A 23,925-nucleotide genomic window follows, 5' to 3' on the forward strand; every position below is an offset into this window, starting at 1 on the left:
GACTGCTGGCCTTACTGGGTCAATAGGAACATTAGACTGCTGGCCTTACTGGGTCAATAGGAACATTAGACTGCTGGCCTTACTGAGTCTATAGGAACATTAGCCTGCTGGCCTTACTGGGTCGATAGGAACATTAGACTGCTGGCCTTACTGGGTCAATGGGAACATTAGACTGCTGGCCTTACTGGATCAATAGGAACATTAGACTGCTGGCCTTACTGGGTCAATAGGAACATTAGACTGCTGGCCTTACTGGGTGGATAGGAACATTAAACTGCTGGCCTTACTGGGTCTATAGGAACATTAAACTGCTGGCCTTACTGGGTCGATAGGAACATTAAACTGCTGGCCTTACTGGGTCAATAGGAACATTAGACTGCTGGCCTTACTGGGTCAATAGGAACATTAGACTGCTGGCCTTACTGGGTCGATAGGAACATTAGCCTGCTGGCCTTACTGGGTCTATAGGAACATTAAACTGCTGGCCTTACTGGGTCAATAGGAACATTAGACTGCTGGCCTTACTGGGTGGATAGGAACATTAAACTGCTGGCCTTACTGGGTCTATAGGAACATTAAACTGCTGGCCTTACTGGGTCAATAGGAACATTAAACTGCTGGCCTTACTGGGTCGATAAGAACATTAAACTGCTGGCCTTACTGGGTCAATAGGAACATTAGACTGCTGGCCTTACTGGGTGGATAGGAACATTAAACTGCTGGCCTTACTGGGTCTATAGGAACATTAAACTGCTGGCCTTACTGGGTCAATAGGAACATTAGACTGCTGGCCTTACTGGGTCGATAGGAACATTAAACTGCTGGCCTTACTGGGTCAATAGGAACATCAGACTGCTGGCCTTACTGGGTCAATAGGAACATTAGACTGCTGGCCTTACTGGGTCGATAGGAACATTAGACTGATGTCCTTACTGGGTGGATAGGAACATTAGCCTGCTGGCCTTACTGGGTCTATAGGAACATTAGACTGCTGGCCTTACTGGGTCAATAGGAACATTAGACTGCTGGCCTTACTGGGTCAATAGGAACATTAGACTGCTGGCCTTACTGGGTCGATAGGAACATTAGACTGCTGGCCTTACTGGGTGGATAGGAACATTAGCCTGCTGGCCTTACTGGGTGGATAGGAACATTAGACTGCTGGCCTTACTGGGTGGATAGGAACATTAGACTGCTGGCCTTACTGGGTCTATAGGAACATTAGCCTGCTGGCCTTTCTGGGTGGATAGGAACATTCGACTGCTGGCCTTACTGGGTGGATAGGAACATTAGCCTGCTGGCCTTACATTTATTACATTTAACATTTAAGTCATTTAGCAGATGCTCTTATCCAGAGCGACTTACAAATTGGAAAGTTCATACATATTCATCCTGGTCCCCCCGTGGGGAATGAACCCACAACCCTGGCGTTGGAAGCGCCATGCTCTACCAACTGAGCCACACGGGACCACACTGGGTCTATAGGAACATTAGCCTGCTGGCCTTACTGGCCTTACTGAGTCTATAGGAACGTTAGACTGCTGGCCTTACTGGGTCTATAGGAACATTAGACTGCTGGCCTTACTGGGTCAATAGGAACATTAGACTGCTGGCCTTACTGGGTCAATAGGAACATTAGACTGCTGGCCTTACTGGGTCAATAGGAACATTAGACTGCTGGCCTTACTGGGTCAATAGGAACATTAGACTGCTGGCCTTACTGGGTCAATAGGAACATTAGACTGCTGGCCTTACTGAGTCTATAGGAACATTAGCCTGCTGGCCTTACTGGGTCGATAGGAACATTAGACTGCTGGCCTTACTGGGTCAATAGGAACATTTGACTGCTGGCCTTACTGGGTCAATAGGAACATTAGACTGCTGGCCTTACTGGGTCAATAGGAACATTAGACTGCTGGCCTTACTGGGTGGATAGGAACATTAAACTGCTGGCCTTACTGGGTCTATAGGAACATTAAACTGCTGGCCTTACTGGGTCAATAGGAACATTAAACTGCTGGCCTTACTGGGTCAATAGGAACATTAGACTGCTGGCCTTACTGGGTCGATAGGAATATTAAACTGCTGGCCTTACTGGGTCAATAGGAACATTAAACTGCTGGCCTTACTGGGTGGATAGGAACATTAGCCTGCTGGCCTTACTGGGTGGATAGGAACATTAGCCTGCTGGCCTTACTGAGTCTATAGGAACATTAGCCTGCTGGCCTTACTGGGTGGATAGGAACATTAGCCTGCTGGCCTTACTGAGTCTATAGGAACATTAGCCTGCTGGCCTTACTGAGTCTATAGGAACATTAGCCTGCTGGCCTTACTGGGTGGATAGGAACATTAGCCTGCTGGCCTTACTGGGAGGATAGGAACATTAGACTGCTGGCCTTACTGGGTGGATAGGAACATTAGCCTGCTGGCCTTACATTTATTACATTTAACATTTAAGTCATTTAGCAGACGCTCTTATCCAGAGCGACTTACAAATTGGAAAGTTCATACATATTCATCCTGGTCCCCCCGTGGGGAATGAACCCACAACCCTGGCGTTGCAAGCGCCATGCTCTACCAACTGAGCCACACGGGACCACACTGGGTCTATAGGAACATTAGCCTGCTGGCCTTACTGGCCTTACTGAGTCTATAGGAACATTAGACTGCTGGCCTTACTGGGTCTATAGGAACATTAGACTGCTGGCCTTACTGGGTCAATAGGAACATTAGACTGCTGGCCTTACTGGGTCAATAGGAACATTAGACTGCTGGCCTTACTGGGTCAATAGGAACATTAGACTGCTGGCCTTACTGAGTCTATAGGAACATTAGCCTGCTGGCCTTACTGGGTGGATATGAACATTAGACTGCTGGCCTTACTGGGTCAATAGGAACATTAGACTGCTGGCCTTACTGGGTCAATAGGAACATTAGACTGCTGGCCTTACTGGGTCAATAGGAACATTAGACTGCTGGCCTTACTGGGTGGATAGGAACATTAAACTGCTGGCCTTACTGGGTCTATAGGAACATTAAACTGCTGGCCTTACTGGGTCGATAGGAACATTAAACTGCTGGCCTTACTGGGTCAATAGGAACATTAGACTGCTGGCCTTACTGGGTCAATAGGAACATTAGCCTGCTGGCCTTACTGGGTGGATAGGAACATTAGCCTGCTGGCCTTACTGAGTCTATAGGAACATTAGCCTGCTGGCCTTACTGGGTGGATAGGAACATTAGCCTGCTGGCCTTACTGAGTCTATAGGAACATTAGCCTGCTGGCCTTACTGAGTCTATAGGAACATTAGCCTGCTGGCCTTACTGAGTGGATAGGAACATTAGCCTGCTGGCCTTACATTTATTACATTTAACATTTAAGTCATTTAGCAGACGCTCTTATCCAGAGCGACTTACAAATTGGAAAGTTCATACATATTCATCCTGGTCCCCCCCGTGGGGAATGAACCCACAACCCTGGCGTTGCAAGCGCCATGCTCTACCAACTGAGCCACACGGGACCACACTGGGTCTATAGGAACATTAGCCTGCTGGCCTTACTGGCCTTACTGAGTCTATAGGAACATTAGACTGCTGGCCTTACTGGGTCTATAGGAACATTAGACTGCTGGCCTTACTGGGTCAATAGGAACATTAGACTGCTGGCCTTACTGGGTCAATAGGAACATTAGACTGCTGGCCTTACTGGGTCAATAGGAACATTAGACTGCTGGCCTTACTGAGTCTATAGGAACATTAGCCTGCTGGCCTTACTGGGTCGATAGGAACATTAGACTGCTGGCCTTACTGGGTCAATGGGAACATTAGACTGCTGGCCTTACTGGGTCAATAGGAACATTAGACTGCTGGCCTTACTGGGTCAATAGGAACATTAGACTGCTGGCCTTACTGGGTGGATAGGAACATTAAACTGCTGGCCTTACTGGGTCTATAGGAACATTAAACTGCTGGCCTTACTGGGTCGATAGGAACATTAAACTGCTGGCCTTACTGGGTCAATAGGAACATTAGACTGCTGGCCTTACTGGGTCAATAGGAACATTAGACTGCTGGCCTTACTGGGTCGATAGGAACATTAGCCTGCTGGCCTTACTGGGTCTATAGGAACATTAAACTGCTGGCCTTACTGGGTCAATAGGAACATTAGACTGCTGGCCTTACTGGGTGGATAGGAACATTAAACTGCTGGCCTTACTGGGTCTATAGGAACATTAAACTGCTGGCCTTACTGGGTCAATAGGAACATTAAACTGCTGGCCTTACTGGGTCGATAGGAACATTAAACTGCTGGCCTTACTGGGTCAATAGGAACATTAGACTGCTGGCCTTACTGGGTGGATAGGAACATTAAACTGCTGGCCTTACTGGGTCTATAGGAACATTAGACTGCTGGCCTTACTGGGTCAATAGGAACATTAGACTGCTGGCCTTACTGGGTCGATAGGAACATTAAACTGCTGGCCTTACTGGGTCAATAGGAACATCAGACTGCTGGCCTTACTGGGTCAATAGGAACATTAGACTGCTGGCCTTACTGGGTCGATAGGAACATTAGCCTGCTGGCCTTACTGGGTCTATAGGAACATTAAACTGCTGGCCTTACTGGGTCGATAGGAACATTAGACTGATGTCCTTACTGGGTGGATAGGAACATTAGCCTGCTGTCCTTACTGGGTCTATAGGAACATTAGACTGCTGGCCTTACTGGGTCAATAGGAACATTAGACTGCTGGCCTTACTGGGTCAATAGGAACATTAGACTGCTGGCCTTACTGGGTCGATAGGAACATTAGACTGCTGGCCTTACTGGGTGGATAGGAACATTAGCCTGCTGGCCTTACTGGGTGGATAGGAACATTAGACTGCTGTCCTTACTGGGTGGATAGGAACATTAGACTGCTGGCCTTACTGGGTCTATAGGAACATTAGCCTGCTGGCCTTTCTGGGTGGATAGGAACATTCGACTGCTGGCCTTACTGGGTGGATAGGAACATTAGCCTGCTGGCCTTACATTTATTACATTTAACATTTAAGTCATTTAGCAGATGCTCTTATCCAGAGCGACTTACAAATTGGAAAGTTCATACATATTCATCCTGGTCCCCCCGTGGGGAATGAACCCACAACCCTGGCGTTGGAAGCGCCATGCTCTACCAACTGAGCCACACGGGACCACACTGGGTCTATAGGAACATTAGCCTGCTGGCCTTACTGGCCTTACTGAGTCTATAGGAACGTTAGACTGCTGGCCTTACTGGGTCTATAGGAACATTAGACTGCTGGCCTTACTGGGTCAATAGGAACATTAGACTGCTGGCCTTACTGGGTCAATAGGAACATTAGACTGCTGGCCTTACTGGGTCAATAGGAACATTAGACTGCTGGCCTTACTGGGTCAATAGGAACATTAGACTGCTGGCCTTACTGGGTCAATAGGAACATTAGACTGCTGGCCTTACTGAGTCTATAGGAACATTAGCCTGCTGGCCTTACTGGGTCGATAGGAACATTAGACTGCTGGCCTTACTGGGTCAATAGGAACATTTGACTGCTGGCCTTACTGGGTCAATAGGAACATTAGACTGCTGGCCTTACTGGGTCAATAGGAACATTAGACTGCTGGCCTTACTGGGTGGATAGGAACATTAAACTGCTGGCCTTACTGGGTGGATAGGAACATTAGACTGCTGGCCTTACTGGGTCAATAGGAACATTAGACTGCTGGCCTTACTGGGTGGATAGGAACATTAAACTGCTGGCCTTACTGGGTCTATAGGAACATTAAACTGCTGGCCTTACTGGGTCTATAGGAACATTAGACTGCTGGCCTTACTGGGTCGATAGGAACATTAAACTGCTGGCCTTACTGGGTCAATAGGAACATTAGACTGCTGGCCTTACTGGGTCAATAGGAACATTAGCCTGCTGGCCTTACTGGGTGGATAGGAACATTAGCCTGCTGGCCTTACTGAGTCTATAGGAACATTAGCCTGCTGGCCTTACTGGGTGGATAGGAACATTAGCCTGCTGGCCTTTCTGGGTGGATAGGAACATTCGACTGCTGGCCTTACTGGGTGGATAGGAACATTAGCCTGCTGGCCTTACATTTATTACATTTAACATTTAAGTCATTTAGCAGATGCTCTTAACCAGAGCGACTTACAAATTGGAAAGTTCATACATATTCATCCTGGTCCCCCCGTGGGGAATGAACCCACAACCCTGGCGTTGGAAGCGCCATGCTCTACCAACTGAGCCACACGGGACCACACTGGGTCTATAGGAACATTAGCCTGCTGGCCTTACTGGCCTTACTGAGTCTATAGGAACGTTAGACTGCTGGCCTTACTGGGTCTATAGGAACATTAGACTGCTGGCCTTACTGGGTCAATAGGAACATTAGACTGCTGGCCTTACTGGGTCAATAGGAACATTAGACTGCTGGCCTTACTGGGTCAATAGGAACATTAGACTGCTGGCCTTACTGGGTCAATAGGAACATTAGACTGCTGGCCTTACTGGGTCAATAGGAACATTAGACTGCTGGCCTTACTGAGTCTATAGGAACATTAGCCTGCTGGCCTTACTGGGTCGATAGGAACATTAGACTGCTGGCCTTACTGGGTCAATAGGAACATTTGACTGCTGGCCTTACTGGGTCAATAGGAACATTAGACTGCTGGCCTTACTGGGTCAATAGGAACATTAGACTGCTGGCCTTACTGGGTGGATAGGAACATTAAACTGCTGGCCTTACTGGGTCTATAGGAACATTAAACTGCTGGCCTTACTGGGTCAATAGGAACATTAAACTGCTGGCCTTACTGGGTCAATAGGAACATTAGACTGCTGGCCTTACTGGGTCGATAGGAACATTAAACTGCTGGCCTTACTGGGTCAATAGGAACATTAAACTGCTGGCCTTACTGGGTGGATAGGAACATTAGCCTGCTGGCCTTACTGGATGGATAGGAACATTAGACTGATGTCCTTACTGGGTGGATAGGAACATTAGACTGCTGGCCTTACTGGGTCTATAGGAACATTAGCCTGCTGGCCTTTCTGGGTGGATAGGAACATTCGACTGCTGGCCTTACTGGGTGGATAGGAACATTAGCCTGCTGGCCTTACTGGGTGGATAGGAACATTAGCCTGCTGGCCTTACATTTATTACATTTAACATTTAAGTCATTTAGCAGATGCTCTTATCCAGAGCGACTTACAAATTGGAAAGTTCATACATATTCATCCTGGTCCCCCCGTGGGGAATGAACCCACAACCCTGGCGTTGGAAGCGCCATGCTCTACCAACTGAGCCACACGGGACCACACTGGGTCTATAGGAACATTAGCCTGCTGGCCTTACTGGCCTTACTGAGTCTATAGGAACGTTAGACTGCTGGCCTTACTGGGTCTATAGGAACATTAGACTGCTGGCCTTACTGGGTCAATAGGAACATTAGACTGCTGGCCTTACTGGGTCAATAGGAACATTAGACTGCTGGCCTTACTGGGTCAATAGGAACATTAGACTGCTGGCCTTACTGGGTCAATAGGAACATTAGACTGCTGGCCTTACTGAGTCTATAGGAACATTAGCCTGCTGGCCTTACTGGGTCGATAGGAACATTAGACTGCTGGCCTTACTGGGTCAATAGGAACATTTGACTGCTGGCCTTACTGGGTCAATAGGAACATTAGACTGCTGGCCTTACTGGGTCAATAGGAACATTAGACTGCTGGCCTTACTGGGTGGATAGGAACATTAAACTGCTGGCCTTACTGGGTCTATAGGAACATTAAACTGCTGGCCTTACTGGGTCAATAGGAACATTAAACTGCTGGCCTTACTGGGTCAATAGGAACATTAGACTGCTGGCCTTACTGGGTCGATAGGAACATTAAACTGCTGGCCTTACTGGGTCAATAGGAACATTAGCTGCTGGCCTTACTGGGTCAATAGGAACATTAGCCTGCTGGCCTTACTGGGTCTATAGGAACATTAAACTGCTGGCCTTCCTGGGTCGATAGGAACATTAGACTGATGTCCTTACTGGGTGGATAGGAACATTAGACTGCTGGCCTTACTGGGTGGATAGGAACATTAGCCTGCTGGCCTTACTGGGTCTATAGGAACATTAGACTGCTGGCCTTACTGGGTGGATAGGAACATTAGACTGATGGCCTTACTTGGTCGATAGGAACATTAGCCTGCTGTCCTTACTGGGTGGATAGGAACATTAGACTGATGTCCTTACTGGGTGGATAGGAACATTAGCCTGCTGGCCTTACTGGGTCGATAGGAACATTAGACTGCTGGCCTTACTGGGTCAATGGGAACATTAGACTGCTGGCCTTACTGGGTCAATAGGAACATTAGACTGCTGGCCTTACTGGGTCAATAGGAACATTAGACTGCTGGCCTTACTGGGTGGATAGGAACATTAAACTGCTGGCCTTACTGGGTCTATAGGAACATTAAACTGCTGGCCTTACTGGGTCGATAGGAACATTAAACTGCTGGCCTTACTGGGTCAATAGGAACATTAGACTGCTGGCCTTACTGGGTCAATAGGAACATTAGACTGCTGGCCTTACTGGGTCGATAGGAACATTAGCCTGCTGGCCTTACTGGGTCTATAGGAACATTAAACTGCTGGCCTTACTGGGTCGATAGGAACATTAGACTGCTGGCCTTACTGGGTGGATAGGAACATTAGACTGCTGGCCTTACTGGGTCAATAGGAACATTAGACTGCTGGCCTTACTGGGTGGATAGGAACATTAAACTGCTGGCCTTACTGGGTCTATAGGAACATTAAACTGCTGGCCTTACTGGGTCAATAGGAACATTAAACTGCTGGCCTTACTGGGTCAATAGGAACATTAGACTGCTGGCCTTACTGGGTCGATAGGAACATTAAACTGCTGGCCTTACTGGGTCAATAGGAACATCAGACTGCTGGCCTTACTGGGTCAATAGGAACATTAGACTGCTGGCCTTACTGGGTGGATAGGAACATTAGCCTGCTGGCCTTACTGGGTCTATAGGAACATTAGACTGCTGGCCTTACTGGGTCAATAGGAACATTAGACTGCTGGCCTTACTGGGTCGATAGGAACATTAGACTGCTGGCCTTACTGGGTGGATAGGAACATTAGCCTGCTGGCCTTACATTTATTACATTTAACATTTAAGTCATTTAGCAGATGCTCTTATCCAGAGCGACTTACAAATTGGAAAGTTCATACATATTCATCCTGGTCCCCCCGTGGGGAATGAACCCACAACCCTGGCGTTGGAAGCGCCATGCTCTACCAACTGAGCCACACGGGACCACACTGGGTCTATAGGAACATTAGCCTGCTGGCCTTACTGGCCTTACTGAGTCTATAGGAACGTTAGACTGCTGGCCTTACTGGGTCTATAGGAACATTAGACTGCTGGCCTTACTGGGTCAATAGGAACATTAGACTGCTGGCCTTACTGGGTCAATAGGAACATTAGACTGCTGGCCTTACTGGGTCAATAGGAACATTAGACTGCTGGCCTTACTGAGTCTATAGGAACATTAGCCTGCTGGCCTTACTGGGTCGATAGGAACATTAGACTGCTGGCCTTACTGGGTCAATAGGAACATTTGACTGCTGGCCTTACTGGGTCAATAGGAACATTAGACTGCTGGCCTTACTGGGTCAATAGGAACATTAGACTGCTGGCCTTACTGGGTGGATAGGAACATTAAACTGCTGGCCTTACTGGGTCTATAGGAACATTAAACTGCTGGCCTTACTGGGTCAATAGGAACATTAAACTGCTGGCCTTACTGGGTCAATAGGAACATTAGACTGCTGGCCTTACTGGGTCGATAGGAACATTAAATTGCTGGCCTTACTGGGTCAATAGGAACATTAGACTGCTGGCCTTACTGGGTCAATAGGAACATTAGCCTGCTGGCCTTACTGGGTCTATAGGAACATTAAACTGCTGGCCTTACTGGGTCGATAGGAACATTAGACTGATGTCCTTACTGGGTGGATAGGAACATTAGACTGCTGTCCTTACTGGGTGGATAGGAACATTAGCCTGCTGGCCTTACTGGGTCTATAGGAACATTAGACTGCTGGCCTTACTGGGTGGATAGGAACATTAGACTGATGGCCTTACTGGGTCGATAGGAACATTAGCCTGCTGTCCTTACTGGGTGGATAGGAACATTAGACTGATGTCCTTACTGGGTGGATAGGAACATTAGCCTGCTGGCCTTACTGGGTCTATAGGAACATTAGACTGCTGGCCTTACTGGGTGGATAGGAACATTAAACTGCTGGCCTTACTGGGTCTATAGGAACATTAGACTGCTGGCCTTACTGGGTGGATAGGAACATTAGACTGCTGGCCTTACTGGGTCGATAGGAACATTAGACTGCTGGCCTTACTGGGTCGATAGGAACATTAGCCTGCTGGCCTTACTGGGTCGATAGGAACATTAAACTGCTGGCCTTACTGGGTCAATAGGAACATTAGACTGCTGGCCTTACTGGGTCTATAGGAACATTAGCCTGCTGGCCTTACTGGGTCGATAGGAACATTAAACTGCTGGCCTTACTGGGTCAATAGGAACATTAGACTGCTGGCCTTACTGGGTCTATAGGAACATTAGCCTGCTGGCCTTACTGGGTGGATAGGAACATTAAACTGCTGGCCTTACTGGGTCAATAGGAACATTAGACTGCTGGCCTTACTGGGTCTATAGGAACATTAGCCCGAGCTATTTAGGAGGATATCACACCTGGCACAAATTATTGTCTAGTTCTGTTTTTCCTGGCGAGGGGTGCCCTGTACTTGTGCCCAGAGTTGAGTAGTTCAAAGTCCGGGTGTCTATGATCTGGCTATGGCATTGGCTCTCTCTCTCTCTCTCTCTCTCTCGCTCTCTGCGCCCCCCAGTGGTGTTACAGTCTTACTGCATCTCCTAGTGATGTGTTTTAATAGACAAGACATAAGTTAGAGCAGGAGGAACTACAGTACAAATAGTAGATTGTTGACTCATTTTCAGGTTCCACTAAATAGTTGGGCACTTTTTTTATATTCACAAAGTAACATCTTACCATGTGTTTTAAATATAGCCTATTCATATTGTCTATTTGACTGGTGACATTTTACATTTACATTTAAGTCATTTAGCAGACGCTCTTATCCAGAGCGACTTACAAATTGGAAAGTTCATACATATTCATCCTGGTCCCCCCGTGGGGAATGAACCCACAACCCTGGCGTTGCAAGCGCCATGCTCTACCAACTGAGCCACACGGGACCACACTGGGTCTATAGGAACATTAGCCTGCTGGCCTTACTGGCCTTACTGAGTCTATAGGAACGTTAGACTGCTGGCCTTACTGGGTCTATAGGAACATTAGACTGCTGGCCTTACTGGGTCAATAGGAACATTAGACTGCTGGCCTTACTGGGTCAATAGGAACATGTTATTGCATGGTTAGTGCATGGTGACTCGTGCACCATGCACCTTCCTGCAATATGAATTAGTCGACTTTGAAAGCAACACATGTTGAAGGAGACAGCTGGCAGCAGAGTTTTGGAGAATAAACTAGCCGTTCTGTCATTACTGTGCCAAAGCATTATTTACTCAGAACTGGGGCCAGCAACTTTTTATGGATACCCGAGCCAATCTGGATTTATTTTTATTTTTATTATTTTACCTTTATTTAACTAGGCAAGTCAATGACGGCCTAGGAACAGTGGGTTAACTGCCTTATTCAGGGGCAGAACGACAGATTTTTACCTTGTCAGCTCAGGGATTCAATCTTGCAACCTTTTGGTTACTAGTCCAACGCTCTAACCACTAGGCTACCCTGCCACCCTGAAGAAAAAGAAAGAGTATGTGTGTGTCCCAAATGACAACCTATCCTCATAGGGCTTTGGTCAATAGTATGCACCATAGGGAATAGGGTGCCATTTGGGGCGGAGCTGCATGATTTGACGCCAATGCTTTGGTAATTGTTCCTGTGTTGTCATGTGCCAAACACCAGGGGAACATTGGTGTGTCATGGGCGCAACAACAACAACATATCACCACCGTTATTGTGATCAATTAAAACCCCACAAAGTGACCTATTTCATCAAACTTCTAACACTACCCACTTGGCACACACTGGCTGAATCAACATTGTTTCCACGTAATTTCAATGAAAATTGAGTTTGTGGTGGCAGCTGCAGAGACGTATTTGAGAAAATTGAGTTTGTGGTGGCAGCTGCAGAGACGTATTTGGGTGTGAGAGACTTGACATCAGTGGTGATGTCAGGGTGATGGCATGAGGTAGGAATAAATACATTTAATTAGTGGAGTAGGGTGTTAATTTTGTTTTATGTAATTTTGAAATGAGTGAGTAGTGTTAGATGGTAGGGTATTAAAGCTATTACATGTTTATTTTTCATGCAAAGTGTAAGGGAGTTGTACTCCAGTCTAGTAGGTGGCGGTAATGCAACAAATTGGATGCCAACCGCCGTTAAACCTCACGGAAGAAGAAAAAGAAGAGGGTGTGACAGTATTTAACGACTTATGCGAGTCAGTCACTTTTCCCAGGGAGACGTCAAAAAAGTTTCTGAGTGAGATAACATGGAAGACAACAACAACCAAGTGACAAAGTACCATCAGAAAGGGAATCATGGATTTAGAACGGACCGTGTGGTTGTGCGTAAATTCGAAAGCGCAGACTATCCGGACGTGGAGCGCATATTCATTGACGGGCTGATGGAGATGGTACCGGACACCGCGTTTACAGGGTTAAAACATCACCCTGAGAGCCTGCTGCTGTACGCCGCTATGACAAGTAAGGGATAAATAGGTCTTATATCAATTTATATTTATATATTGACTGTTATCCCATCAAAAGGTTACAGTTTTCACTGTTATTTGATTGCATTAGTTTGGGAAAATGTGCGTTTGACAATGGAGAATGTGTTATAAATGTAATAATTTACATTTAGGCTCTTGGCATATTTCATCAATGCCGTTTTATGTGTTATTTGATTGCATTATTTAGTATAGTTCTGGGAAATGTGCAGTAGAATGTATAATTTGTGCTCGATTGCGATAGTACCAACTAATTTCCTTTCTGTGACTATTTTATGTCAACATTTTAGATTACTCAATCATCTATTTTCCGCCATGTCTTTTGCAGTTGTTTGTTGTATTGCGACCAAGTCGTTCTTGCTGACTTGTTTGGTGCCTCTCGCTGTCCTGTGCGCACGCTACTACTACAGCAGGAAAGTTGTCCTTGGTTACCTGGAGCGCGCCAAACTCACGGATATGGGCGACATCGAGGGACATTACATGAAAACTCCAGGTAATAGTCTTGGTGGAATAGTTAAAAAAATGCATGTGTGTATCATTCGTTTTTTTATATTTGTTTATTTGAGTGTAGTTGGCTTTAGTTTAGTTATATTGAACATAGTTATTTAGTTAAAAAATAGATTTGCACACAAGATTCAGTGCTTGGTTAAAAACAAACGAGCAGGGAGGTAAAATAAAACCAGGGCTTCATTCCTGTCTCCATTCTTGAATATAATTACTCATCTAAAATGACAAGCTAGTGTCTGTGGATGTGTCACCATGATCCCTCTGCCTCCAGGCTCATTTCGGTCTACCCCATCAATAGAACATTTTTATTTATTTATTTTATTTTTTATTTTATTTCACCTTTATTTAACCAGGTAGGCTAGTTGAGAACAAATTCTCATTTACAACTGCGACCTGGCCAAGATAAAGCATAGCAGTGTGAACAGACAACAACACAGAGTTACACATGGAGTAAACAATAAACAAGTCAATAACACAGTAGGAAAAAAGAAAAATGAGTCTATATACATTGTGTGCAAAAGGCATGAGGTAGGCAATAAATAGGCCATAGGAGCGAATAATTACAATTTAGCAGATTAACACTGGAGTGATAAACCACAGATGATCATGAGCAAGTAGAGATACTGGTGTGCAAAAGAGCGGAAAAGTAAATAAATAAAAACAGTAAGGGGATGAGGTAGGTAGATTGGGTGGGCTATATACCGATGGACTATGTACAGCTGCAGCGATCGGTTAGCTGCTCAGATAGCAGATGTTTAAAGTTGGTGAGGGAAATAAAAGTCTCCAACTTCAGCGATTTTTGCAATTCGTTCCAGTCACTGGCAGCAGAGAACTGGAAGGAAAGGCGGCCAAATGAGGTGTTGGCTTTTGGGATGATCAGTGAGATATACCTGCTGGAGCAGAAAGTATAGTATAGTAAATCTTTGTCCCCAAAAGGATGACCAGTCAGTGATTAGGCTCTTTCAAGAAAAGGATCCATTTAAAGTATAAAAGTCAATAGACAATGACATCAGCTTTTATTAAATGGGAGGATTAGGACATAATTTGATATAACCCACTATTTCCAAATCCCCCCCCCTTTATTTCTCTCTCAGACTCCTGTCTGTGGGTTGCAGTGCTGGAGGGCAGTGTGGTGGGTGTAGTGGCGGCCTGTGCCCTGCGGGGGGAAGCTGGCACTGTGGAGCTGCATCGCATGTCGGTGGACCGGCGCTGTCGGCAACGTGGGGTTGGCGTTGCCCTCGGGCGGAAGGTTCTACAATTTGCAGCGGACCGTGGTTACCTCTCTGTCGTCTTGGGAACCACGGCCTACTCGCCGGCTGCTCACCAGCTATACCAGACTCTGGGGTTCCGATGTGTCGGCGTCACCAAGGGATACGCCACGCCTGGCGTGAGCCGGTCGGTACCGGAACAGCTCTTCTACCGGGTCAGTCATCACCACTACCTGATGGACATGACTGTTCATAAGACTAACACGCACAGCCAGCACTGAACACGGAACAGTGATGGAGCACAGCACGGAACAGTGATGGAGCACAGCACGGAACAGTGATGGAGCACAGCACGGAACAGTGATGGAGCACAGCACGGAACAGTGATGGAGCACAGCACAGCACAGTAATAAAGTGCAGCACGGAACAGTGATGGAGTACAACACACGAGTGCACATGCCGGCAAACACACACATGAATGCACGCCACACACGCAAGCACACACTCTAACCCAACCCCCTAAGACCCTGAACTCCATCTTGTTTCATCATTTAGTGAATGGAAGAAAACCACCAGAACGTAATGTATGAAATCGCTAGGTTAAAGGTAAAGAATTGTTTGCAAACGTACCTGTTTTCCTTGTGATTGAAGAGGGTTCTGTTCAGTTCTTCTGTTCAGAGAACTGGGGGGGGAAATTGGGTACGTATGGTTTATTCAGGGTAACGCGCTAGTAGCTTGTTCCGGGGGACATGTTTATGTCCCAGGTTATTGATGCTTAAAGCATATTGATTGAAATGTGTGCTGGTATTAATACATATGTTTATCTGAACATGTCTGTATAGTATATCATGTGATTTGAATGTTAATTGACCAGATGTCGAAGGCTTGGGTATTGCTATAAGAAGCCTGTACTCTTTGTTTGAGGAACAGGACAGGGAACAGCTCGGCATGCTGCTCAGGTTTGTTTGAAATGCTATATTTGATCATTTTTGTAAATACTTGCACATTTTGCCGGCTATCTTCACTTGCAAATAAAAACACTCACACTGGACAAGAGAAATCCATCGACTTCGTCAGTCTCCTCACTGTTAAAATCCTACTGCATGGTCACCTCAAAAGTGGTATTCAAACTTTTTCAGTTTTGAATTTCTGGGCACCCCCTTTTTTTCCGCAATAATTTCTTGCGACCACAACACACCCCAAATCTAATGACACAACCTTCAAATCTGTACATTTCAATTTTTACATCAACAAATAACCTTCAATTCATTTTCAAAATCAAAAACCAATAAATATATTTACTAAAATTTTATTTTTTTCCCCAATTATCTTTCTTATTGGGTGTCATATTTTATATTTTACTCTGTTTTTGTTCCAAAAATCAAATAAAAAAACAATACCACTGAATACTGTTTCAAACAAAACCAATGTTTCTGCATGAGTTTAGCATGAGCCTTAGGAGTTAGCTAGAAACGTAGTGTGAGAAGTCTTTACCAATGGCCTTTGGGAGGAAACCGTTATCATTTGTCCAAAAGTTGAAATGTTCTCGTCAAGCTCAAGTCACTGACAGTTAAAGTTACAAAATGCTGCACAGAAGCGTTTCACTTCCTCTCTCTCTCAAACACAAAAGCCATGGGGGTAAAATGTATACTTTCGGTTAAAAGAAATTGAATGTTCAGCTAATCCACAATACCAAAACTCGGAAAACTGGAAGGCTGAATGCCAGAATGTGTCTATTCATTACTTTTAAGCGTTAAAGAGGTAATCTGTGATTGCTAACTCCATTTTTGCACTTTTAAATTAATGATATACTCTATACTAGCTGTTGATTCTGGAAGAATATAACATAACATAAAATGCAAACTTAGTCACTGTATAGCTTCAAGACATTTTAAAAACTACAATTCTTATGTTATGGATGGTCAGTCATTGCATCTATAGCCCAGTCTCTGAATTTGATTGGTTACATTTCCCCAGCCCCATCCTTAAGCGGTTTGCCCAGTTTCTTTTTGCTTGAACTTCAGATTGTCCCTTTATGTGTTCAAACATGGTTCTGAACTTTATAACCCTGTTCGTGTCTTGACCGAAAGTCACTTAGTAACTGGTTGTTGAACACTGTTCAGGAGGAGGGTTCTAGAATAGTTTTTGCTAACCAAAAATGTGTTAGCGAACAGTCCATGACAGGCATAGCTAGTAACATCACAATCATTGTAGATGCAACATTAAACATCTCCCCTTTAATGCATTTGACCTCCTGCGGTCAGAGTGTCAGCATCAGGTAACTCATCATTCACAAGTTTTTATTTCTTGCAAAAATTCAGCTCTCTCTTTAAACGTAGCTAGCTAACCTATAAATACTGTAGCTAGCTAAAGTTAGGGACATTTCCGTTGTTTTGCTCTAGAATGTTCACAAGACTCATCTGAAGGTCCCCTCGTACCAGTTGAAAAAATGAATGGAAATATATATGGAGACTGTTTAGTGACAACAATAAGGGGTTAAATACATGTAAAAAAAATAAATACAAATGTTACTGATCATTCTTATTTCTCTCAGATATTGGTCAGACACTTCAGAACAAACTTCCTTTGGATTTTTTAGGGGGGGACTATCTGTTCAATGTAGTGAATCTGTTATTCAATGCATTTGTATGGGCTAATAGCTAAATAAAAATGTTCATCAAATAATTGTAATACAGGGCTTAGACTATTATGGGTTAATGTAGAGTGGCTAGCTAGCCTATTGTAGGTTCCCTAGCTAGCCTATTGTAGGTTCCCTAGCTAGCCTATTGTAGGTTCCCTAGCTAGCCTATTGTAGGTTCCCTAGCTAGCCTATTGTAGGTTCCCTAGCTAGCCTATTGTAGGGTCACTAGGTTAATGTAGAGTGGCTAGGTAACCTATTGTAGAGTGGCTAGGTCACCTATTGTAGAGTGGCTAGGTCACCTATTGTAGAGTGGCTAGGTAACCTATTGTAGAGTGGCTAGGTAGCCTATTGTAGAGTGGCTAGGTAGCCTATTGTAGAGTGGCTAGGTAGCCTATTGTAGAGTGGCTAGGTAGCCTATTGTAGAGTGGCTAGGTCACCTATTGTAGAGTGGCTAGGTCACCTATTGTAGAGTGGCTAGGTAACCTATTGTAGAGTGGCTAGGTAGCCTATTGTAGAGTGGCTAGGTAGCCTATTGTAGAGTGGCTAGGTAGCCTATTGTAGAGTGGCTAGGTAGCCTATTGTAGAGTGGCTAGGTAGCCTATTGTAGAGTGGCTAGGTAGCCTATTGTAGAGTGGCTAGGTAGCCTATTGTAGAGTGGCTAGGTAGCCTATTGTAGAGTGGCTAGGTAGCCTATTGTAGAGTGGCTAGGTAACCTATTGTAGAGTGGCTAGGAAACCTATTGTAGAGTGGCTAGGTAGCCTATTGTAGAGTGGCTAGGTAGCCTATTGTAGAGTGGCTAGGTAGCCTATTGTAGAGTGGCTAGGTAGCCTATTGTAGAGTGGCTAGGTAGCCTATTGTAGAGTGGCTAGGTAGCCTATTGTAGAGTGGCTAGGTAGCCTATTGTAGAGTGGCTAGGTAGCCTATTGTAGAGTGGCTAGGTAGCCTATTGTAGAGTGGCTAGGTAGCCTATTGTAGAGTGGCTAGGTAACCTATTGTAGAGTGGCTAGGTAGCCTATTGTAGAGTGGCTAGGTAGCCTATTGTAGAGTGGCGAGGTAGCCTATTGTAGAGTGGCGAGGTAGACTATTGTAGAGTGGCTAGGTAGCCTATTGTAGAGTGGCTAGGTAGCCTATTGTAGAGTGGCTAGGTAACCTATTGTAGAGTGGCTAGGTAGCCTATTGTAGAGTGGCTAGGTAGCCTATTGTAGAGTGGCGAGGTAGCCTATTGTAGAGTGGCGAGGTAGACTATTGTAGAGTGGCTAGGTAGCCTATTGTAGAGTGGCTAGGTAGCCTATTGTAGAGTGGCTAGGTAGCCTATTGTAGAGTGGCTAGGTAGCCTATTGTAGAGTGGCTAGGTAGCCTATTGTAGAGTGGCTAGGTAGCCTATTGTAGAGTGGCTAGGTAGCCTATTGTAGAGTGGCTAGGTAGCCTATTGTAGAGTGGCTAGGTAGCCTATTGTAGAGTGGCTAGGTAACCTATTGTAGAGTGGCTAGGTAACCTATTGTAGAGTGGCTAGGTAGCCTATTGCAGAGTGGCTAGGTAGCCTATTGCAGAGTGGCTAGGTAACCTATTGGAGAGTGGCTAGGTAGCCTATTGTAGAGTGGCTAGGTAGCCTATTGTAGAGTGGCTAGGTAGCCTATTGTAGAGTGGCTAGGTAACCTATTGTAGAGTGGCTAGGTAACCTATTGTAGAGTGGCTAGGTAACCTATTGTAGAGTGGCTAGGTAACCTATTGTAGAGTTGCTATCTGGCCTATTGCAGGGTCCCTAGCTAGCCTTTTTAAGGCCTTGTAAGGCCTACTGTATGAGAAGCAAGATCATGTGTTTTACAAGAAACGGTATAGGACTTAAAATAAGTAACATAGTGAAGGGTAGGGGGATTCCGCCTTATCACCCTGGCACAGCTCCACTTCTATTTTTCTCACACCATACTTTCCTGTTTTCGTCTTTCACATTACTCTCTGTCTTCCTCTAGTTTTTGTAGAAAAATGCAGACATAGGTAAAATACATATTTGTTTTAAGTGCTGCATTAGCAGACTCAAGTCAGGGCCCATATTTATGAAACGTGTCAGTGCAGGAGTGCTGATCTAGGATCTGTTTATCCTTTTTGATCATAATGAATAAGGTCATGTGGACAGGGAGGACTTGATCCCAGGTCAGTATTCCTGAGATGGTTCATCTCTAGTTCTGCATTTGCTTTGCATTGAGGCCAGGTTTGGGTTGATTTCACTGAAGAAGATTCCCTGCACTGTCATTCACGCAGACCACATTATTTCACCCAAAATATATATTTGAAAGTAAGCTATAGACACATGTTTTCTAACTTTAGGTAATTTTGGAGTAGCAGAATAGTAGATAATTCATAACCCCAGGTAATGCTTGAGAGAGGGTGTTTTGAAACTCTTCAGTGCAGCAGTCTGCAACTGAAACTTTCAGTTGGACTTGAGCGTGACTAAACTTTAGTTAGACATACTGCCTGTTTCCAATGTGCAGTTTTGACACACAACACAATGCCATAGATGTCTCAAGTTTTGAGGGAGCATGCAATTCGCATGTTGACTGCAGGAATGTCCACCAGAGCTGTTGCCAGAGATTTAATGTTAATTTCTCTACCATAGGCCTCCCACTCCTCTTTCTATTCTCGTTAGAGCCAGTTTGCGCTGTTCTGTGAAGGGAGTAATACAGAAGTCTGACATTGTAAAGTGAAAATGACAAAGTTTAGAAGGCTTTTTATACCTTGAATTTAATATCTTAGCACCAAAAGAGTGATCATATTAATATCCTACATCTGTACATTAGTAGTAATAAAAATGGGATTTGATTTCAAATCAAATTTTATTTGTCACATACACATGGTTAGCAGATGTTAATGCGAGTGTAGCGAAATGCTTGTGCTTCTAGTTCCGACAATGCAGTAATAACCAACAAGTAATCTAACCTAACAATTCCACAACTACTACCTTATACACACAAGTGTAAAGGGATAAAGAATATGTACATAAAGATATATGAATGAGTGATGGTACAGAACGGCATAGGCAAGATGCAGTAGATGCATCTTGCAGTAGATGCATCTTGCAGTAGATGCACAGCAATTGTGCACCCATAATAACAAGATTAATCAAATCAATCACCCATTAATAGTTGCTAGAAAGGAGTAGAAGTGCTTTTAAACTTTTCATCTTCTTGCTCGGTAATTCAATAATTATTTAAATTGTTCTGTACTTCTTCAAAAGCATACCTCAGATATTGTATACAGTTCTACTTATCACAAACCCTGTGCATCTCTTTCTCTCAGGAGATGGAATGATCCATGACCTGAGACTTGTCCTGGTTGGCCTGGAACAGAGTGGAGAACAGAGGAAGAGTGCAGCAGGGAACACCATTCTGGACAGAGTGGAGAACAGGGGAAGAGTGCAGCAGGGAACACCATTCTGGACAGAGTGGAGAACAGGGGGAGAGTGCAGCAGGGAACACCATTCTGGACAGAGTGGGGAACAGGGGACGGGTGCAGCAGGGAACACCATTCTGGACAGAGTGGGGAACAGGGGAAGAGTGCAGCAGGGAACACCATTCTGGACAGAGTGGAGAACAGGGGACGGGTGCAGCAGGGAACACCATTCTGGACAGAGTGGGGAACAGGGGAAGAGTGCAGCAGGGAACACCATTCTGGACAGAGTGGGGAACAGGGGAAGGGTGCAGCAGGGAACACCATTCTGGACAGAGTGGGGAACAGGGGAAGAGTGCAGCAGGGAACACCATTCTGGACAGAGTGGGGAACAGGGGACGGGTGCAGCAGGGAACACCATTCTGGACAGAGTGGGGAACAGGGGAAGGGTGCAGCAGGGAACACCATTCTGGACAGAGTGGGGAACAGGGGAAGAGTGCAGCAGGGAACACCATTCTGGACAGAGTGGAGAACAGGGGACGGGTGCAGCAGGGAACACCATTCTGGACAGAGTGGGGAACAGGGGAAGAGTGCAGCAGGGAACACCATTCTGGGCTGAGTGGAGAACAGCGGAAGAGTGCAGCAGGGAACACCATTCTGGACAGAGTGGAGAACAGCGGAAGAGTGCAGCAGGGAACACCATTCTGGGCTGAGTGGAGAACAGCGGAAGAGTGCAGCAGGGAACACCATTCTGGACAGTGGGGAACAGAGGAAGAGTGCAGCAGGGAACACCATTCTGGACAGAGTGGAGAACAGAGGAAGAGTGCAGCAGGGAACACCATTCTGGACAGAGTGGAGAACAGGGGAAGAGTGCAGCAGGGAACACCATTCTGGACAGAGTGGAGAACAGGGGGAGAGTGCAGCAGGGAACACCATTCTGGACAGAGTGGGGAACAGGGGACGGGTGCAGCAGGGAACACCATTCTGGACAGAGTGGGGAACAGGGGAAGAGTGCAGCAGGGAACACCATTCTGGACAGAGTGGAGAACAGCGGAAGAGTGCAGCAGGGAACACCATTCTGGGCTGAGTGGAGAACAGCGGAAGAGTGCAGCAGGGAACACCATTCTGGACAGTGGGGAACAGAGGAAGAGTGCAGCAGGGAACACCATTCTGGACAGAGTGGAGAACAGAGGAAGAGTGCAGCAGGGAACACCATTCTGGACAGAGTGGAGAACAGGGGAAGAGTGCAGCAGGGAACACCATTCTGGACAGAGTGGAGAACAGGGGGAGAGTGCAGCAGGGAACACCATTCTGGACAGAGTGGGGAACAGGGGACGGGTGCAGCAGGGAACACCATTCTGGACAGAGTGGGGAACAGGGGAAGAGTGCAGCAGGGAACACCATTCTGGACAGAGTGGAGAACAGGGGACGGGTGCAGCAGGGAACACCATTCTGGACAGAGTGGGGAACAGGGGAAGAGTGCAGCAGTGAACACCATTCTGGACAGAGTGGGGAAGAGGGGAAGGGTGCAGCAGGGAACACCATTCTGGACAGAGTGGGGAACAGGGGAAGAGTGCAGCAGGGAACACCATTCTGGACAGAGTGGGGAACAGGGGACGGGTGCAGCAGGGAACACCATTCTGGACAGAGTGGGGAACAGGGGAAGGGTGCAGCAGGGAACACCATTCTGGACAGAGTGGGGAACAGGGGAAGAGTGCAGCAGGGAACACCATTCTGGACAGAGTGGAGAACAGGGGACGGGTGCAGCAGGGAACACCATTCTGGACAGAGTGGGGAACAGGGGAAGAGTGCAGCAGGGAACACCATTCTGGGCTGAGTGGAGAACAGCGGAAGAGTGCAGCAGGGAACACCATTCTGGACAGAGTGGAGAACAGCGGAAGAGTGCAGCAGGCAACACCATTCTGGGCTGAGTGGAGAACAGCGGAAGAGTGCAGCAGGGAACACCATTCTGGGCTGAGTGGAGAACAGCGGAAGAGTGCAGCAGGGAACACCATTCTGGACAGTGGGGAACAGAGGAAGAGTGCAGCAGGGAACACCATTCTGGACAGAGTGGAGAACAGGGGAAGAGTGCAGCAGGGAACACCATTCTGGACAGACAACTAACTAGATCAGTCTGAATAAAAACTAACTAGATCAGTCTGAATAAAAACTATCTAACTAGATCAGTCTGAATAAAAACTAACTAACTAGATCAGTCTGAATAAAAACTAACTAACTAGATCAGTCTGAATAAAAACTAACTAACTAGATCAGTCTGAATAAAAACTATCTAACTAGATCAGTCTGAATAAAAACTATCTAACTAGATCAGTCTGAATAAAAACTATCTAACTAGATCAGTCTGAATAAAAACTATCTAACTAGATCAGTCTGAATAAAAACTATCTAACTAGATCAGTCTGAATAAAACTATCTAACTAGATCAGTCTGAATAAAACTATCTAACTAGATCAGTCTGAATAAAAACTAACTAACTAGATCAGTCTGAATAAAACTATCTAACTAGATCAGTCTGAATAAAAACTATCTAACTAGATCAGTCTGAATAAAAACTTATCTAACTAGATCAGTCTGAATAAAAACTAACTAACTAGATCAGTCTGAATAAAAACTAATCTAACTAGATCAGTCTGAATAAAAACTATCTACTAGATCAGTCTGAATAAAAACTAACTAACTAGATCAGTCCTGAATAAAACTAACTAGATCAGTCTGAATAAAAACTACTAGATCAGTCTGAATAAAACTAACTAACTAGATCAGTCTGAATAAAAACTAACTAGATCAGTCTGAATAAAAACTAACTAGATCAGTCTGAATAAAAAAACTAGATCAGTCTGAATAAAAACTAACTAGATCAGTCTGAATAAAAACTAAAACTAGATCAGTCTGAATAAAAACTAACTAACTAGATCAGTCTGAATAAAAACTATAACTAGATCAGTCTGAATAAAAACTAACTAGATCAGTCTGAATAAAAACTAACTAACTAGATCAGTCTGAATAAAAACTAACTAACTAGATCAGTCTGAATAAAAACTATCTAACTAGATCAGTCTGAATAAAAACTAACTAACTAGATCAGTCTGAATAAAAACTAACTAACTAGATCAGTCTGAATAAAAACTAACTAGATCAGTCTGAATAAAAACTATCTAACTAGATCAGTCTGAATAAAAACTATCTAACTAGATCAGTCTGAATAAAAACTATCTAACTAGATCAGTCTGAATAAAAACTAACTAGATCAGTCTGAATAAAACTATCTAAC

At 45.1% G+C, this 23,925-nt stretch overlaps 1 protein-coding gene and 5 non-coding genes across 6 annotated transcripts; 1 reads left to right on the plus strand and 5 right to left on the minus strand.

The window, feature by feature from the left end:
* Positions 1 to 1,393: 1,393 nt before the first annotated feature.
* On the minus strand, positions 1,394 to 1,470 carry trnag-ucc. Its single transcript has one exon. It is a non-coding gene; the product is annotated as a tRNA-Gly (tRNA).
* A 3,648-nt stretch (positions 1,471 to 5,118) lies between these two features.
* trnag-ucc lies at positions 5,119 to 5,195 on the minus strand. Its single transcript has one exon. It is a non-coding gene; the product is annotated as a tRNA-Gly (tRNA).
* Positions 5,196 to 6,212: 1,017 nt separating this feature from the next.
* trnag-ucc lies at positions 6,213 to 6,289 on the minus strand. The gene has a single exon. It is a non-coding gene; the product is annotated as a tRNA-Gly (tRNA).
* Positions 6,290 to 7,272: 983 nt separating this feature from the next.
* Positions 7,273 to 7,349, minus strand: trnag-ucc. The gene has a single exon. It is a non-coding gene; the product is annotated as a tRNA-Gly (tRNA).
* Positions 7,350 to 9,283: 1,934 nt separating this feature from the next.
* On the minus strand, positions 9,284 to 9,360 carry trnag-ucc. The gene has a single exon. It is a non-coding gene; the product is annotated as a tRNA-Gly (tRNA).
* Positions 9,361 to 14,337: 4,977 nt separating this feature from the next.
* Positions 14,338 to 14,889, plus strand: LOC120041975 (N-acetylaspartate synthetase-like). Its single transcript, XM_038986852.1, has 2 exons — positions 14,338 to 14,344; positions 14,495 to 14,889. The coding sequence occupies exons 1-2, from the start codon at positions 14,338 to 14,340 to the stop codon at positions 14,887 to 14,889; spliced, it is 402 nt and encodes a 133-aa protein (XP_038842780.1).
* The last annotated feature ends 9,036 nt before the right edge of the window (positions 14,890 to 23,925 follow it).

Source organism: Salvelinus namaycush, unplaced genomic scaffold, assembly GCF_016432855.1.
Source record: "Salvelinus namaycush isolate Seneca unplaced genomic scaffold, SaNama_1.0 Scaffold598, whole genome shotgun sequence".
In the NCBI taxonomy this organism is placed as follows: domain Eukaryota; kingdom Metazoa; phylum Chordata; class Actinopteri; order Salmoniformes; family Salmonidae; genus Salvelinus; species Salvelinus namaycush.